The 20,383-nt window shown below is 31.4% G+C and overlaps 2 protein-coding genes across 8 annotated transcripts in view; both read left to right on the top strand.

Moving 5' to 3' along the window:
* chico (insulin receptor substrate 1 chico) overlaps positions 1-3,398 on the top strand; it is a 29,103-nt gene extending 25,705 nt beyond the window's left edge. For 4 of the 5 annotated variants that reach the window (XM_067044811.1, XM_067044810.1, XM_024359219.2 and 1 more), the window contains one exon: positions 146-3,398. In XM_067044811.1, the coding sequence (XP_066900912.1) occupies positions 146-335 (190 nt within the window). In that variant the 3' untranslated portion in view covers positions 336-3,398. The remainder of the gene's footprint in view (positions 1-145) is intronic. The other variant, XM_067044813.1, reaches the window with a different exon arrangement.
* Positions 3,399-7,555: 4,157 nt separating this feature from the next.
* On the top strand, positions 7,556-14,883 carry LOC106681969 (spermine oxidase). Of its 3 annotated transcripts, none has more exons than XM_067044809.1 (5): positions 7,556-7,718; positions 9,788-9,891; positions 11,226-11,649; positions 11,718-12,200; positions 14,386-14,883. In XM_067044809.1, the coding sequence occupies exons 1-5, from the start codon at positions 7,701-7,703 to the stop codon at positions 14,806-14,808; spliced, it is 1,452 nt and encodes a 483-aa protein (XP_066900910.1). In that variant the 5' UTR covers positions 7,556-7,700; the 3' UTR covers positions 14,809-14,883. The 3 variants fall into 3 exon arrangements, with proteins under 3 accessions (XP_066900910.1, XP_014278064.1, XP_014278065.1); XM_014422578.2 differs by having other exon boundaries at positions 9,673-9,891; positions 14,386-14,882; XM_014422579.2 differs by lacking the exon at positions 7,556-7,718 and having other exon boundaries at positions 9,774-9,915.
* The last annotated feature ends 5,500 nt before the right edge of the window (positions 14,884-20,383 follow it).

The following is a 20,383-nucleotide window of genomic DNA, read 5'->3' as shown; positions in this document are numbered from 1 at the left end:
GATAATCCATTTAGTGTTCAGAGTAGAAATAATGGAAGTAGCATTTTTGTCCTTGATAATTAGTTATTTTTACAACCTGTCTTATCTTTTTAATTTTTTCTTTTCTAATTAATCATTTCATTAATACTTCTGTATGTTTGTGAAGGAAGAAAGAGTTGCACTATGCTTCCCTTGACTTGGTAAAGTCAGGTTCAGAAAGTGAAGAATCTGGAAGGACTGTTCGGACTGCTACAGAGTCTTCATCTTCCCCCAGCCCAAGCCTTCCTTCAGAAACTTCGCCTTTCAACTATGCAGAGATAGATTTTGCAAAATGTGCAAACAAGTCTCTTCATTGAACAGTGTATAGCCTCTGTCAGATGCACTTCCTAAATTTAGACAACATTATTGACCACATTTATGATAATTTTTAAATATAATTTAAATTTATTAAAAGTGTTAGCATTAATTGTACATGTTTCATAATAACAATGTGTTTAATAGTGTTGTCTAAAGGTTGTTGTTATTTCTTTTTAGTTAATGTGTAAATATGTATATTGGATTGAAGATTACAATGAACTTCGGTGCATGGTTTTTAAATTGAAAATTAAATAATAATATAGATCCTAGAATGGCTAAAGAGCATGGTGGTTTCTGTTTGAAGAAAATTTTCAACATATCGTATTGCCAAGAAAAACGTATTTGGTTCTAATCAGAGTTACCAGACTATAGATAAAGTTAATATTGTTAGGTAATGTTTGCCTTTTTACACATATCACAGAGGTTGAGGGTTGTGTTTAATGTGAGATATGGTAGGGAAGCTCTAGACGGCTTATTTTATTTTGTTTAATTTCTTTTGTGTTTGATGGCATTGTAAGGAAGTAATTAATGAATGTTGTTTTAGTTATTTTATTTTAGGACCTTTTGAGGTGCTAAAATGTAAAAATGATTATTTTCTAAACTAAAATAATTGTAAAGATTTTAATTTGTGTACTCGCTGTACACTTTTAGTGCCATTTTAAAGCATTTCATCAAGCAGTTCATACTAAGCTTATGAATATACTATACTTCTGAATAAACATTATTCTGACTGATAATTCATAATATTAAATGTTAGGTTTATAATGCAACTCTGAGCTGCCATTTAAAGTTTATTCTCTCAGGTTTACGATTTGAATTAATCTTAAATCAAACTTACAGTTTTTTTTTTAAATAATATAAAATAATTGTTCCTCAGTGATTACACGTTTTAATTTTTAATTACCTTGAATATGGTACCTCAATCATTCCAGTTGTGATGAAGTCCTCATGACAGCTGATGGTCCTAAAAAAACCAGAGTGTTCATTGTTACGTCCTACATGAAATTTAGTAACTAGGGTTTTTCTACTCATGTTTAATTATTATTCACTGATAACTTTCCTTAGCGATGGCTAGCCACTTATAGTTTGAGCTTTTAACAGGAACTGTCATAGCGTCTGTTAGTAAACATGTTTTATTATCAAACTATGTTTTCTTTAAACAAATGAAGTCTGCTTTAGGCTTTTAGAAGTTAGGCTAAGTGGATTTGAATAAGCTTTAAGCTGTATCCTTATATTTGAAAATATATTAAAATATTTATATTATTTAATTAATTGTAAACTGTTATGGTTGGTTTCATTCTATATTTGAATGTAAATCGATACAAAATATAAATATATATATATGAAATCCTATTAGTGTGGAATTTTATATCCTGTTGGTTTATTTTTTTATTTTATTTTTTATCTTTTCTGCCTACTAGATCTAATGTAATGTTAGAGCCCTATGTGTTTACTTAACCACATGGTATAATCTTATTTAAGTCCACCTTTACAAAAGTCAAACATGAAGAGTTCCTTTCATTTAATTGTAAGTTATTATGTTCCCATTGTCAAAGTGTGTGTAAGAAAGTGATGTTTTAACATTATTATTTTTTTGTATATTAAAATGTTAAGGTTCGATTATTGTAAATGTAATTATTTATTATATATGTTAACATATTTATAAACAGTCTCTTTTAATTTAATTTATATTTAATTGTATTCAGCCCTATAGCTTTAAAGATGTATTATACTCTTAAGCAGCCATGTTCCTTCTCTCTCATTTGTCACAACAATACCTTTAAAACTTAATTATAGCTATTTTCTATCCTCTTATTGTAACCTATACTGTAGTAGAATTTATATATATATATATATATATATATATAATATTAGGTGTATACTTATTAAAGGTAATTGTATGACTGTTAATTATTTTTAAATTATAGTTACTGAATTCCTTACAGAAATGCAGTGAAAGTATATCAGTATATAGTCTGAAATTTATAAAAGACCATGCCACTTTTGTTTTTACATTCCATTAGAAATGCACATTAACGAATTATGATTAAATTTGTAATTATTTTATTTTAATTTGGAATTATGAATTCTTCAAAGGGCTCGAAGTATGTTATAATATTAAGGGTAATAAAAATGTTATTCGTTGCCATAAACTTCATTTTTCTTTTCTTTTTACGTAGTTGACCAAATAGTGATCTAGTCAAATAGCTTCAAAGCCCTTGCTCATTGAATACTATTTAAGAACAAATTGTTTTAATTGCTCAACATAAAAGTAATGTGCATTATAATTTTTAAGGTTCAAATACTGAGCTTCATTCGGTTATATGTAACATGCTGTATTTAATTATCTTTTCAATAGAGTAAACAGTGGGGTTCAAATATTACATTGTATTTGATTTAATTTCTTCGAATGTAAATTGACAATTAACTGAGTACTGATTTCATTACAAAAAATATAAAAATAAAAAAAATCACCAAGGTTTTAAATGCTGCTCATTTAATTGGTTTAATTATATTTATGGCTTAATTAAAGGTATGTTTATTGTTTTGTGGATTTATGATTTTTACATATATTTATGTATATAAAAATAGAAATGTAAATAAGAATTTTTTTTTATATGTACACTACACTCATCATGTCCTATATTGTACATTAAAATTAAGAGTATAAGTATTTGAACTCTGTTCTGAGTTGCATATGTTAACCGAAATTTAGCTAAATATTTTCCTCCTATATTCATGAAAAAAATTATGTTACACAATTCATTTAAGTTTTGATATTCTTGAGAAATTTGTTTGTACAAAATTATATTATAAGAAATGTAATCTTGGTATATTTCACAAACACTTATTAAATATGTTATATCATAACTGCCGAATATTCCAATGAAGAGACTGTATTTACATATGACTAAATAAATAAGCTTAAAATTTCAGAAAATGTTTCCATGAATTTGTTTGCATTTCACTTGTATAGATAGAACCTCTTGTTCAACTCTGTTATCATATATGCCATAGTTTTAGATTATATAATTTTAAAATATATTACATGTATAGTAAAATTCATTGAGTTTTATTCCTCATATATGTTTTCTTCTGCTCACTACTAGATTTATACTTTAAAAGGGAATTAAGTTTGCAAAAATAAAAAATTGGTTCTATTAGCCATTCAAAATTATGTTAATCCAGAAAGGAGTTGGGATTTAACATTTTCATTTTTAATTATGAATGAGAAACTTGTTTTCTTAGTCTCGTCTTAATTTATCGAGGAGTACTACATGCATTATAATGTATGCTTTAGTATTGACAAAATTGTGAAATTATTGATAATTAAAGAGGTCCCTCTAAAAACTTTCTTTTAACTTTTTAGGAGTAAGAAAATAAAAGCCCCCTTTCTCCGAATTAACATATTTCGATTTTGGTCCACTAAAGCCTTCCTTAAGATTTAAGAAGTGATTCACTGCCAGTACCAGTTGGTTAGTTCAGAAAAAAGTATTTGATTTGATTCAATTTTTCTGTTAGAACCTTTGTAGAGTAAATAAAAAAACTTATAAAATTAAGTACATTTATTCAAAGGTTGTAATTGTAACATTTTGGGTCTCTTATTGGCCTTAGTATTGCAGAATATACAAACATGAATTTTGAGAAGACAAACAATATATAGAAATGTAGTGAATATGCCAACAGTTATGGAGGATTTAGATGATGTAAGATCATTGGAAAAGTTGATACAAAAATAAACAGTTTATTAGATTGATATAAATTTAACAATAAATAAAAATAATCAACTCCCTAAAGGATATATTTAACATAATTAAAAAAATAATGGTTGTTCATTTTTTTATAAGTGGAATTTACTTATTATTTTACTTAAAATTATTGATACTAATACATAATTCATTAACTGAGACAACAAAACAAATGATCAGCGAACTCCTTGAGCAGTGCGAATCCATGGGGTTGGACATTTATATCAATCATTAAAACAAAGATGATGACAAATTCATAGAAAGGAGAAGCAATAGTTAATAACTAAGAAATCAGTTTAGTCAAGAAACATATTTATTTAGGATAACCCATCTCAATTAAAAATAGAAAATATGAAATAAATAAAAGGATTAACATGGGATGGAAAAAACACATTTTTAAACATGAAGAATTTTATATGGATCTCTGACATGGTCAGCAACAGAAAACAATTATGAAAAAGAAGGGATGACACAAATGCAATTTTAAGAAGTATGATAGGTATCAAAAGAAAAGACCACATCAACAACAAAGAAGTACAATCTAGGATTAAAGTTAAAAGTCTAACAAAATAAGCACAACTGAAATGGAGGTGGGCTGGCCATGTTGCCAGACTTGAAGGGAGAAGGTGGTCCAAAATTGTAACAGAGTGGATACCAAGGGAACACAGAAGGAAAAAGGAAGACCAATTACAAGATGGTGAGATGAGATAGTTCAAAGGGTATGAGACTGTTGGGCTACTGCGGCTAGGAATGGGGACCTATGGACTAAAATAATAAAGAATTTGTAGTAAATTGTTATTAATAGCCAAGTCTTCAAATACAACATAGAAAATATTTTATTTTAAATCAATGAAGAAGTGATAATTTTGTAAATTGTTTATAAACCAGGCTCATACCTCCGAAGGGCTTTTAGTTCTGTAAAGGCTGTTACTATTATTACCTGATAGATTACCCGATACAGACTGACCAACTTCACCACACGCCATTGTCAGTTTCTACCCAATCCCGAAATGGGGAACGCTCGATCATGTGCAGTTTATCAATCCAGAACTCGGTTACACTTAGGCGTTACCAGGTTCCGGACTGCCTCTTGGAACACAGCTATTGTCAAAACCTTTCTTTGACATAAAAAAAGCCCTCAAGAAACTGCCGCAGCCAACGAGTCGACTTCACACCGTCGACTGCCGAGCAGTTCTAATCAAATAAGACCCGTGCTTATTCCCTTGTTTGTATATTTGTCTTTTTCGTCAAAACTCTTATCGGCGGGCAACTCCTCCCGCATTTTAAATCCTAGACTGAATTATTATTAAAGCAAGATGATCAGGCTTAAATTTAGATGCTTTCATCTGTATCGCAAGAGATGCATTACACGGAGTTGCGATGTTATTTAATTACGAGTGAGGAGGGCCAGCCCCAAGGATAGTTTTAACCATTTCAAAATATAGTTATTGCTCTCCTGTCTGATACAATAAAAAATGGGTTTGGCCTTTGTTTATGTAGAAAAGGTATAAGTTGGTACGTTAGTGTTTTTTCCTTGTTCCCTGCTCTTTAAGCCCTTTCGAATTGAAATCCCCCCCAAATTCATAATCCCGAAAAACGTTTACTGCCAAAAATTTGATTGTGGGATAAAGGGAGAAAGACGCACACAGGATATAATTTTTAACGACCTCGGATGTAAGGAATGGTAAGCCAAAGCGAGACAACCCATGGAATAATAATGTTCCTGCCATATATTCTTAGTAAGATTCGCAATTCTTAGTGCCAAGATAGTTTACCACATCACTTGAACATATCCTTTTACTTTCTTTGTCCATGTTTAAAGGCTGTGACCAACCAGTTTTTTCCTTAAGGATTCATGGTAGCAGAACCTCATCTTCTTCCCTTCCCACCCTACATCACACCACTTGGCTGGTGATTCTTTTACCTTCTCTCTTGACCCTGGTAGGACTATTGGAGGTAATAATAGCAGCTAGGTCATCTGTTTAGTTAGTTAAAGGGAACCATTCCTCTTCTACCACTCTTGGTAATTCATTGAAAACAAGCTTTCACTGGAAAGCTAAATCTACTTCCTCCCATAAAGCGTTTCCATCAGTTTCTTTTTCCTATCAATGTACACTCCTTTGCAATCATTTCCTTTGTGAATCTTATAAATTCTTCTACCACTAGTCTTTTGAATTACCAAATGAATTAAATTCACATTTCATACGTTTTTTGCTTCCTTAAAAATGCTTTCTCTATTCTCTAACTGCCTTTCCTTCCATCATCTAACAATAACAACTTTTGTTTTGTATACATTCCCCCTACAGACCTTTTATCCGCCATAGTGAAATCACATACTATTCTATTGGTCCAGATTCTTCTTAAATTATATCTTATAAATGAAAATTCCTGATGCTTACCAATCAAATTCAATCCTCTCCGGTCTCTCAAAAACCCCCTGAAAGCCCAATCCAAAGTTTCCAATATTCTTGAATAGTTCAATCAACTTGATTCTCTCTAATGTGGTTTTCAACTTTAGCACTTCAACCCATCTGTCTCAACTTAAATTATAAGTGAGGTGTAGATAGTTGACCGTAGATTAATGACTGGAGAAGTTTGTCGGGGAGTGCGGTCAGCAAAGAACAACATAAATAAACAAAACCATATTTATTTATTTTATGCCAACGTTTCGACCTGAGTTTCAGGTCTCTCAGTTGCAGGCCTACCTTCTACGCCATAATCCCTGATGAAGACCTGAAACTCAGGTTGAAACGTTGGCATAAAATAAATAAATATGGTTTTGTTTATTTATGTTGTTCTTTGCTGACCGCACCCCCCCGACAAACTTCTCCAATAAATTATAAGTGAGGCTCTGACTGTTATAAGTAACAAAAAAATTAACTGTATATTCTTTGAAATATTTTAAATAAACATTTGGTACTGCTTATTGCCTTTTTTTTATTTCTTCATAATAACAAAGCATAAATAAGTAAAACAGGCTGATGAAAACTGAAAAAAGGTCTGGAAAACAAATAGAAATAAAAAGTAACATTTTTTATTAGTCTGATTGATTGAATATGATGCAAGTGAATCAATCTCACTAAAAACAAACAATAAAAATATATAAAGTGCGTATTTACATATATAAATAATATATTTTTAAGCTTTATTAGCTACAATTGAAAATATCACAATTTATCTAGCTTGAATGACTATTATTTATCTAGTCTACAAAATACCATTTTTTTATTTCTAGAAAACAACCTACACTATCATGGTCAATCGGATTGAGCTTTTGATGAATCCTTTCATCAAAGACAATAAATTATAGTACCTATTGTAATATCATTAAATTAACTAATTTTGATTAATAGAACTAAACAGCATTCATCACTTTAAGAATTATTCTGTATTCATAATCATCATATGAACATTCATGATAATTAAAATATAAATAAGAATGACATATGGTTTGTAAATATACCATCATATTTATGATAAATAAAAAACCTTGCTTTTGATATACATAATGTTACTTTAATTACAAATTAGCATTAATAATTTATTGACTTAAAAGTAGCATATCAATTACTTTATCATGTTTTATAAAGATGTCATCCAACCAAACAACTTAAGATGCCTGACTGGATTAAGGTTTGTAAAGAATGAATTACTGCCCTATTAGCTTTTATTATTTGTGAGCAATTTTGATTGTTCTTTCTGCAAAGTTTAAAAGTATTGAAATATTACTGTCATCATATGGTACTAGACTACTATCAGGTGAATATCAATCAAATAAATAAAATCAGAGAACATTAATTCTGCCTAAATAGAAAGAATTTGAATGAACAAATCCGAATTTGAATCCTTTGTATACAGTGGTAGTTTTGATTTATATTTTCAGAAATTCTTTAGTAACAATGAATAAGGATCATTTAAAAATTAGGATGATTGATGCTGATTTTTTTAAAAATAAATTATTTTCAAGTTTAATTGGTAAATAAGTTAGAAAAATATAAACATTTCTTGAATATTTTCTTCTTATTACATTTTTGAGATTATTCACATCTGTGAATACAAAAACTCCAAGAAATTCATTATCTTCTAAATCTCTGGGTCAATTTCCATAGGTTTTAATGATTTTCCCCCACAATACTTCACCATTTTTCTTCAGTTAACTTTAGAGACCTGATAGAATTAGTAACTTAACTTATTTGAAGACATGGGAAGATAAAGGTGCTATGTTCAAAATTATCGAAAATTTAGTTTCAAGATTTTTGATTAATAATATGATTTCTCAAAGAATTGGGTAGATCGTGTCTTAAAGAAATGAACTAAAAAAAAAAAAAAAAGAAACATGTACCGCTACAACCCATGAATGGTCAGGAGTGCAGTAATTTTTAAGGAAATGCTGTTATAAGGCAGTTTAGTTGTGCAAGGAGGTAATTTGGTCAGAATCACGCACGATCGTCAGATTTTTACCCAATTAAGGGTACCCACTTTACGAGGCTGGATGGACCTCGAAGGGCTCCTGAACCCACAGGGCTGAATCAACAGCTATAGGTGACAGATAATAATTATCTGCCACAGCTGGATTCGAACCCAGGTTCTAGAAGTTAGTATTCCATTGCCTTACCAATGAGCTACCCACTCCTTCTTTAAGAAATGTATGATTTTTATAAATTAAATTAACTTCCTAGTCTTTATATTTGTGGGCATTGAAGTTAAATAGGTTTCAATGATAAACTATTGCTCAGGCATAGAATTCAGATTCTATAACACTATTTACAACCCATGGTAAACAGTTACATGATACAAAAGAAATTGTTTTCTTCTTTCACTGTCCCCTTGCAGCTACATAGAGTATCCTCATTCCATATCTTGTAATGTCTCTGGATAAGACCATTCTTCAGGGTTAATCTAATGAGGATCTACATTGCTTTTCAACCCTGCCTAATTATTATTTATTACCTAATTATTATAGGTAAGACTTGGCTGCCAACAAGTTACTTTTCTATGGGCTTTATTTTCATCAGCCAGCGGGCCTTTCTATCATCTTCCATCCTACAAACAGGGTCATACCATTTTAGCTGGTGTTCCTTGAGGATTTCAATAACAGATCTCAACATGGCTTAGATGGTGCTATTTCATACAGTCTCTGCTTGTTTTTCCCGACACTTTTCTTAAGAAACGTATTTCCACTGCTGTAAGTTGGCTTGCATGTTTCTTAAGAATTATTGAGCTTTCTGACCTGTAAAGCAGAGTATGCTAGAACTCTGACTAAAACAGCAAAATAAAGTGTGCTTTTGAAATATACAGATTTGTAGATAGGGATAACTTGTGTGAATGTTTGAAAGTTGGATTAGCGCTATCCTCTAAAAAAATCTTGCAAATTGATGTTTCCAATATCTACTTATCACTTTTGTTTCTGGCCATTAATATATGATGAAGAAGTTAACTTTTACAACTCAGAAGTACAACTTTTACAACTCATTTTTATTGTAAGTTATTACCTAATTGAAGATACAAATTTATGTTTTTCAAAAAGTAATTTGCTCAATCTGGATATATCTAATTAAATTTAAGAGATTTAACACTGTACTTTAAGGTGGTTGAATGTTGGAAGAGGACTGATGAAAGCCAAACCAGTTAAACTGGATTCAAAACCTTCAGAACCTGCCTGCATTTATGATATGTGTGCTATTAAACCTGGTACTCCACAGCCTGCAGTTGTGATCATTGGTGCTGGAATGGCTGGATTATCTGCTGCTAATCGTTTATTGCAATGTGGTATAACTAACTTCAAGGTCGTCGAAGCAATGGATGGGTAAATTACTAATGAATTAAAAAAGTAATATGCTTTGTACCTCATTATTACTAGTATTTACTTCACATTATTTAACACAATAAGAAGAATATTACAGAAATAAGATTTTCAAATTAATTTTTTTTTTTTTTTTATGTATTGTACTTCATGCAATAAGTACTGCAAGTAGCCACCTACATCCTCCCAAATGACAACTGTTTTAATGACGGTTGTATCAAGATGGCGGGTTGGTCAAGCTTTTAAAGAACAAAATAATATCTGTTACTGGCTGCTACACTGCTACACTGCCATAATTTCTTCTAGATGAAAAGAGATGTTAAATACTTAACTGGCTTAGCGTCTTGAAATTAGCCTTCCAAAATTGACAGTTTCTTCTATTCTATCGTATATCTCCTAGGTTTTGCATCGTTATTCGGGAGACTCATTTTTTTTCGAATTCCAAGAACATCCCCAATAGCGCTGTTCTTGTTCTAGACAATACTTCATCAGCGTAAGGTGGATGTATTATAAATTGTGTAAATATTATAAATTTCGTAGTATGGGTATGTGATAAATCTATTATGAATTGTGTTATTAGAGCTTTTCCCTAAGATAGTGGGCTGCTTATTCTTGGGTTGAAAAGAGTTGGAGGGTAAATATTATACTTACCTTAGACCCTCCTTGACTGCATAATTTTCCTACGGTACTCCTGGTACCTTGACTCTACAATAACTAACCACCAGTCTAATCTTGGTTAAACTTCCTGGTATGGTATGCTCAATGCCACCATTAATTCGATTCTATTTGACTGTCGTAAGCTCAATTAATAGACGGCGTAGAACTACTCTGTATTCGTAAAATTTCTCTGTATTTTAACATATTTCACCGAAAAAAATGGAGGACTTATTTACATTTACAAGGCGTCAGTTTTTAAGTGGCGTGAAAATTTGAGATGAGAAAAACTACCTATTGCTGTGTGCTTAAAAATACTTTAGGAATATATTTAAAACTCGTTTAACTATTACTGAGTATACTGTAATTTTAGTTTTATTAATTATTGTTAAAATAGCCACATCAACCTAAAAACCTTAGTGTTTAGCTGTATGGGTGGATTTAAAACTGATGGTTAGCTTGAAATTACAAAATTCTATAATGTTTTGGGAACCAATAATGGAGGAAGGAGCCGCGAATGATTACCAGAGCGTAGAAATCGATGCCTGACTGTTTGGCCTAATAAAAAAATATAGTAATAGTGAGAGAAAGGTGGCATATATACTTTGTAGATATTTAATCTTATTTTTAAAATAAAAAAAATAAATTTATGGATAACCGATTTAATGTCTATTATGACTTAGGCCGGGAGGTCGTATGAAAACATGCTGGATAGGAGACGCTGCAGTGGAAATGGGGTACCCTTACATCGAAGGAGCCAGCCTTGCTAACACTGTGTTCACCCTGGCGGCTCAGGAACGGCTGCTCAGAGCTCCTGTCGAGAGGTTGGCGGAGGACTCCTTGCTCTTCCTCACCAGCGACGGCCGTGCCATCGACAGCGAGACCGCCAACAAGGCCGTCGACGTTTTCACCGAGCTGGTTGAGAACGCCACTGAGCACGAACCCAAGGGGGGCTTTCAGCACGGCTCCGACCTCGCTAGTTACATCGACTGCGGGCTCAAGGCTCACCTCAATAACTATCCCAAGCACGAAAGGTGGGACATATCGAGGGCCGTCTTCGGGCTCTTGGGGACACTGAGGGCCCAATTCGGAGAAAGTTTGGATAAGGTTAGTGTTGGCCATTATTTACTAATTCCTCCTTTGATATTGATATGACATCATCATCATTGGAACAGTTGAGCGCTAGTGCACTGCTGAGTACTGAGGAGATCCCCGGTGGGAGGGTGAGGATACCCGTAGGCCTGGCGGGTCTCATGGCGCCCCTTGTGAGGAACCTACCCCAGAACGCAGTGGTCTACTGTAAGCCAGTTCACTGCATCCTCTGGGGCACCGCTGGGCCTGGGGCTCCCAGAGCGATTGTAAAGTGCTGCGACGGCGAAAATTTTCCTGCTGATTACGTCATCGTCACAGTTTCCCTGGGAGTTCTTAAGGACTCTGCTGACCGCCTCTTCTGCCCCAACCTACCTTCATACAAGATGTCTGCTGTACAAGGTCTCGGTTTCGGCAACGTTAACAGGGTGTTCCTTAAGTTCGACTCTCCCTTCTGGGCCGAAAGTGGAGGAACATTGATCCTTACCTGGACGCCCGCTGACCTTGCTGAGGAGAAGTCTTGGCTTAGAGGAGTCACCAGCTTTGAAGCAGTCGCCGGATCAAGCAAGGTATGTAACTTGTCACATTTCGTCTTTAATAAATGAAAAATGTATTAGTTTCCAGCACACTTTCTAACGGCAATAAGTTACTAACGATTAGTTTATACCCTAAGTTTTTCTGTTTTTCATCTCTCTTGTTGTAAGGTAGAGGAATGCAATAAACACCTTTTTTTCGTTCTTACATTATAGATTCAGCTGGATACCTCTCATTCTGCATTCCATTTACCTGTTAGATACCTCACAACAATGTTTGTTAAGATTTGTGTTCAAATCTTTAAGTAATGACTCATTTTAGGTATTTACTTTTTATATCGTTTTTACACCAGTTATTACTACAACTAGGGCGAGGGAAATGAGAGTTCTCATCAATTCTAGACACAAAGTGAAGGTTAAGATTATCTTACGAAATAGGAGTCGAATCTTATTTCCATAAAATTAACTCGAAAATAAATTTATTATAAAATCTTTACAAATATTTTATTGGGTAGTAAAAAATACATCCGAAAAACAAAGAAACAAAAAGAAAACACCGAATTTATCTCTGATGAGGAAAATTTTAAATTTTCAATATAGTCTGCAAAAATCTAGTAGAGAATCATGATGACATTACATAAAAGTCATAAAAGCTTTAATTTTTATCAAAAACCGGTTGTTTTTGATGATTGGTATAATATTTAATTCTAGATAATTAGTAATGCGTTCTAAGGTTATAGAAGTTGATTAAATTGAGCAAAAACAATTGTAGCATTACAAAGTTAATTTTTTTTTGTGTTTAATAGAACTTAGTGTTTTCTCAGCACTTTAATTATTCTTTTTATATAGTCGGTTAATCCGGAGAGCCGGTTAAGGGAGATGCTATTGTACTGACAAAAGATTTGTTATTATGCTTATAGGTGCCTATATGTCGTTATTGTTGGTTTATTTGTATGGATATGAGTATACTTTTACGAATTAAACTTGGTTGTAATATTTGTTAATAAAAGAAATTATAGATAAGAATTTAAAATAAAGAAGTAATGATTGTTGAATACTAAGAAGTATTTAGATCTCGATTTGAGAAGGAAACATTTTTTATCAGTAGAATTTGTTTAAAAAAATTAGTGTTGCAATTATGGAGAAATTCAAGAATGAGAATTATTTTTAATTTGAATAACTGAGATTTCGGCTCTGGACAGGAGGACGGGACTTACGAATCAGTCAGGTTCGTGTAGTTTTGTTAACAATGGAACTCTTTTTTTCATGTATTATTCCTTGTTAATAGCCAAACGTATAAAGCGCGCTGTTGTCCTGCAAAGGGTTCTTCCTCTTTTTATATTTATTTATTACCAGAATGGCTAGGTAAGCTTTATGTGGTTTTTACAATAAAGGATTTGATATTAACAATTGATAACCTGAGGGATTTGCTCTGATGCAAAGAAGACAAACCTAATGATTTAAAATATTATAATTACTTAAATAAAAAATAATTAGGAGCAAAAAATATTCAAAATAAAATACCTGAGAAATAATAATAATAATTGAAGAAAGGGAGATGTAATTGAAAAAAACAAACAAAAAACTATAGGCCATTACACCATTAACTGGTTACTAGGAATGGAATTCAGTAAAACATATTTAATGAATTCATCAATTTATATCAATTGTGGTTCGGGATGTAACTGACTATTAGTAATACAACATATGACTATAATTGTTTCCATTTCATACTGGGTGCTGCATCCCGAAACTTAGCAAACGTACATCAGTAATGGACTTAGCATTGATTTTAAATGAGAACGAGTCAATGGTTAGATTGCTAGTAATATTCCATGAATCAAGCTGTATCGTAACACCCACCTCTTGCTCAATGCCCACGCGTCTCTTACTAATTCGCAAAACTTTTTTTTTTAATCCTATTTAAACAATATTATTTTTAGTAAATGATATTCCATACGCACAATTTTAATGAATAAATTATTTTCTTTAGAGATCTTTTGTTTTAAATGTATTTAACTTAAAGTAACACATATATTTTCTGAACACCTTATGCATTGAGAGGACTAACAATTATTATTTTAACTCGCGTAGGTATAGGCACACTTAAATAAATAAATAATAATAATAATAACTCGCATAGGCGTACGCGTGAATATATTTTATTCTTATTTATTTATTTATTTTATTCAATCAATAAGCTTAGTGAGTACCTCCTCAGGTACTGGCAGCTACAATAGCCGGCCCAGAAGCCACGATAATGGAATCACTAGAGGACCACGAGCTGTTGGACGGGCTGATGACACTCCTCCGCAGGTTCTTGGGTTCGACAGTAGTGCCAACTCCTAGCGAAGTGCTCCGCTCCGACTGGCGGAAGAACACCTACTTCTGTGGCTACAGGACCTACCTCGGCTTGGGCTCGAGCCCCGGGATGGTGGACAGCATTAGCACGCCGCTGCCCTTCGACTGCGGGGACATCCCGCCCATCATCTTCTTCGCCGGCGAGCACACCCATCAGACCCACTATGGCACACTCCACGGCTCGAGGGTCTCCGGCATCAGAGAAGCATCCAGGATCGTCGAGTTGACCAAGAGGTTCGGAGGACCACCTGTGAAGGCTACACCCTGTAATCCTTGCCATTAAAGCTCTGACAATCAACACTCTCGACCATAAAAAAATATAAAACAAATTGATCTATAAAATAATCCCTTTATTTTATTCTTTCTGATATATCATTAGGCTTACTGTCAACTTCAAAAAGGTATGTGTAATGAAAATGAAAGTTCAAAACAAAGAAGAAACTAATTAAAAGGAGATGGTCAGGGCTGCGGTCATGAAGAACAATGATTCTTAAAATAAAGGAATTTTTTGACGAAGTCCCTTTGTCCATTGTGTACATCTCCACTTGTCACAACAGTCCTGATGAAGACCTAAATTGTGGGTCGAAACTTTGACATTAAATAAATAGTTGAAAACTATTGCTGGTCTTGTTGACCGCAGTCCTAACAAATTATATCAAATTCATCGGAGTTCTATTAATGGCTAGATTCTCCACATGTTGTATCATGTCATTATATCACCTACTGCAAATTTACTTGTAAACATTTTTATACAGCTGTAAATAACAATAATAAGTTATAAAAAAAAGCACATACAGTCAATCATCATACATAAAATAAATAAATAATATATTTGATCTAAATATGTTTTACTTCTCTTATTTATCAGGCGTTACAAGGCTTATCAAAACTTAATATTCCATGATACTTGCTAAAGAGGTACTTTTTCTAGTACAGCGATTGTGCTAGGAGGTGATTTGTTTAAAATCACGGCCGATATAACAGTAAAATAATTCCTATAAATAATGGGAAGATAGTCCGGGGTGGCAGTCAATAAATGTACCAAAATATTAGAAAAACTATTTATTGTTATTCAACGTATCGCCCCACTTTGTAAGGCCTCGTTTGGGCTATCTGATTGAAACAAGGATGAAAATGTTGGTTAACAATAAATATTTGTTTCTACTATTTTGTTACCTTCATTGACCGCCACCCGATTATAATATCTCTGCCTAATAATCACAAAAATCTGAAATACTATGAACATCAATGTTGAATGATTTTCATATACACTTATACAAATATTCATAATTATAAAACATATCTTGTGATTTAAAAAAAAAAAAAAAAAATTAAAGGACAAAAATTTAAATTCCATGAATCATATTTATAAATAAATAATATATTTTTGTCATAAAATATACATTAAAATATTAAACTAACATTTGAATGTTAAACATCTGTTAACTCAAGAAGAAAAAGGTTTTCATGTAACAGCCTAAAGGAGGTAGGGAAATCGGAAATAGCCAAAAGCGGCAGATCTTATTCCATAGTGCAATGCTTTGTTGTCTTATGTTAAACTTTTGTATTCTGAATAGATATATAGTTGATAAACGTTTTTTACAGCTCAAGACAACGTTAAATACGAATTTTTATAACAGGAGAAAAATAAAAACTTTTCGAACAAACATTTAAGTACCTTCAATTTGAAAAAAAATTAAAAATCTTTTATCTTTTATAGTAATAAAATATGGAGTAATTTGATAATGAATGTTTTAAAGAGAATATGGGGCTTATTCATTAAAGATTCCTTTATTACACATTCAGAATTATAATGAAATAGCTGTTTTGAAATTCAAAAGGACTGTCATTTAAGGTGGTAAGTGAAAGTAGTATGATGAGCGTACCAGTTTTCATTAGAATAGGAAGAGTACAATCATAAAGATATATTTTGTTCGAATAGGTTCACAAAATGTATGTTAAAAACCTAAACATGATTCCTTGGACGATCGCAAAGATATAAACAATGATATTTTTGGAGTTACATCTGGCAAATCATGTGTCGCCAGCAGCTTGATTGAAAGATGCATTGGTCAGATACCAAACTGATTAATTATCTTCATTAGATGAGCTATTAGCTTTTTAGAGTACAGTTTTTTAGGATTGGTTAAACTATTTGTGTTATAATGACAATTAACCATCAGAATTCAGCCGAATTAGTTGCGGAAGCTCAGAGTAATGAAGCAACTGTCATCAGCGACGAATTACATATCCCGTAAGAGTTTGCATCTTGTTTTCAATTTTTTTTTTTAAACTTTTTTTGTCAAGATGTATCTTTATTATAAAGAACAAAAAGAAAAATAGTGAGCCGGGGAGGGAGGGGAAGGGGATGAAAGTGGGGGCTATCGACCAGCTGGAGTCGAAAGCTATTCAGTCGTCGAAGAATGCTCTGGCGTGTGACTCGGTCTCTTTCGGCGCTCTCGTTGTCGTAATAAATTTCGGGTAGGGGCTGTAGATTATTATGAAACCCTATTTCACTAATGGCATAAATTTATTAATGAATATGGTATTATGTAGAAATTATTTGACATCATTCTTAGTTTGATGTTATCAAAATTAATGAAAGGCTACATCCATTGCTTATAGTCATTAGCAAATTATTCATGTTTTTTTAATGACCAAATTATAAAATTTATTTTATTATGATTTTAGTTCTAATGCCCAGAGTAATAAATTTTATTCTTGAACTTTAAAAATTAAATATTTAAATGACATGTGGATATATGATGAAGTAATGATGAATAAGTTGAAATTATTACATCAATTATAAATTGATAAAGAATATTAATTGAAAAAATTATTGTAAATCTTTACATAATTGTATTTGCATAAAACAATTATAAAATTGAAATAAATGATTGTTTTGCAAATTTAAAATATACATAAAAAAATATAATTAGAAGACATTTTTATGACATGCTTGTGAGCGGAATCTATTCGTAGTATTTATTGTATGTAGTTAGATGCATGTTTTGGTCCTGTCACTCTCCTGTTTCGATTTAACCTTGATAATATGTTACCACATCATTGTTTTATTTAATTATATATCATTCATGATGGTAGATTAATATGTATCAATAAATAAAAATTGACATTGATTAAAAAAAAAATTATATTATAAATGGACACACATATACAAAATCATTTATAACTGAATTGTACTGAATACAAGTAACTATGACAAAAAAAAAGAGAATAACTATGTCTCTCAGATGTAAAAGATACTAAGTTGTATTTCCCTTACTTAATAGGAAACCTGTTTGAAGAGAAGTTTCCCACCGAGTGAAAATGTCCTAACAATTTTTTTTTTTAGAAGCATATAAAATTGGCCAAAAAAAAATAGCCATCTATTCCTCGGAGTAAAACAAAAACAGTGAAATAAAATTGTGTAGCACTGCTAAATTGGTAAAAAGTGTATACAGTGTTTTTTACTCTGAGATACAAATATAATTATTTATATTTGGAATATATCCTTTTATATGTTTTAATGTTAATAGACTTGTATCTATTTCGAATTAAATTTTAAAGCAAGAAAATTTAATATAATTTTTAATTTGAGTTTTCTTATAAATAATTTTTATAAACTAGTTTTGATTATTGTTTTAGAATGTTTGGTTACTTGGCACCCCTTGGATTGATTCAGTAGACTCGAATTGACTCTATATATATCTTTTAAACAATTGCAAATTCACATTTTCTAATGGATATAGAAGTAGTTGGAATTTTTGAGTCATTATTTTAGTCTTTGTCCTGTGAGTAAATAGTAAAGATGTTGCATACTTGTGGAGCAATAAACAAGACACGATTGTACAGTCAAAATTTTGAAAAAAAACAATTTTGCCGCCATCTCTTTTTTTGTTCTTCAAAATTATATCCTTTTGTTCCTTTAGGAATACAGTTGGTTCGTAGTCGTAAAGGAAGAAAATTTTAATTTTTACAACTTGATTGACGACTTGAGTCAGTTAAAAAGTTCTAAAGATTTTGATTTAACTCGGCAAATTCAATAAATGTACAATTAAATAGTCTTTAATGTCAGATAAGTCTTCCTATAAGTCCTCATCGAAATAGTCTGACAGGGCTAAAATGATGATTTTTTTTGTAATTCTTTTAAATTACCTTTGATTTTGATTATTTTAAATAATTAACCCTCTAAAATTTTTATTAGTAATAAAAAATGGATAAATATAAACGATAAAAGAATTTGATTATTACTGATATGGTTGTTCTAACATGAGTTTGACTGTAACTGGCAGACGCATGCATAGTGCGTTTTTCCATTTCGTCAGTCTGATAAATCTTTTCATGTCACGATATTCATTAAATATTTAGTTTTATAATTTTAATTACCCTTCATATAAACTAAATCATTCTTAGTATTTTAAATATTGTCTTTATTACAATTTAGCATTGAATAAATGGTTAAGGGTAGAATATAGACTTTTATATAAACTTTGAAAATTTACTTAAAATGTTTGCAATTAGAAATAATATTTTTCTGAAAACTGTTGAAGTTAAAATAAGTTAATAAATACTGAAGGGTTCATTTGTATAATCAGTACTGGGAAGTATTTCCATGGTGAATAATATAGGAATATCTGGTCAAAAAGGGGTGAGGATTTTTTTAAAGTATGGTACTAAGTGAATGGTGTGTGATGTTCACCCCAAATTTTTTGTTTTCAATTTAAGTAAAGTTTAAACCCGCAGTGTTGTTGGATGGCTCGATTAAATACACTAGCATTACAACCACAAGTAACGAAGGAAGTTAATCGCCACTTCTTTACGATAAGTCACAAAAACGCTGACATATCTCATTCTAGTGGGGCAGAGAAGCCGTTCTACGTACTTTATAAGATTTCTCAACTCCCCGCCCAAAATTAGATAAGTTGTCAAATTCATTGGAAATTGCTGCTCGAATCCATCGAACGGAAACTTATTTAATTAAACATTGAAATATTGAAATTAACAATCACTTGGTTAAAGGAAGTGTAAATTGATTAAATTTTATACTTGTAACTGTTCCGAATAATTGTTCTCGAGGATAAAGCTTCGACTTTATAATTTTTAAGTAAATATACCAGTACATAATTGTGCAGGTTAATTGAAATCTCCAATTTAAACCTAAATTATACGTTAAAAACCTTTTGATCGCATCACATAACTTTGTTTATAACTATTAATGATAAAGTGTAGTTAATTATTCCAGTTAAAGCTACTTTAATTTAATCGATTAAAAAAATTCTTATTTAAGGGCTTCATGAAATATGAAAAACAATTATTAACCTTGTTCCTGTCTAAAATCCAACAATTTAACAATAGATAACAATAACAACAAAGCCATGTACTATTGAATGGGGTCATAAACTCACGGCTATTTCCAATTTATCTTTGCCGGTTGTTTGAAAACGGTTTTCTCCTTTAGTTAATTATAAAATTCTTTCATAGTTCATATTGATCCATCTTTTATTACTAATAACAATGAGATATGTTTGATTATATCAAATAAACAAAATAAAAGATACTTCAGAAGATTTTTTGCATATTTGACATTTAAATTCATTTATACTTATTTAATGATATATATGATATATACAATTCTTGTGAAAATATACTGCAACTCCTTCACCCACATTGACGTTACATTAACAATTTTACACACTTAAGATTTTTCTTAGTTCCGTTTTAAGAAATAAAAGTTTGAATGTCCGATTTAACACAAAATTTTAAAGCTTCAATCTTAACATTTTTTTTTTTTTGGAATGGTTGGAAAATTATAAAATAACCCTAGTGTTCCTAATGTTTTTAGACTAAAATTGGGTTCC

The sequence above is a fragment of the Halyomorpha halys genome, unplaced genomic scaffold (assembly GCF_000696795.3).
Source record: "Halyomorpha halys isolate HHAL.00 unplaced genomic scaffold, Hhal_1.1 Scaffold380.1, whole genome shotgun sequence".
NCBI lineage: Eukaryota > Metazoa > Arthropoda > Insecta > Hemiptera > Pentatomidae > Halyomorpha > Halyomorpha halys.
The sequence above is the reverse complement of the archived record's forward strand: the minus strand, read 5'-3'. Positions and strand labels throughout refer to the sequence as shown.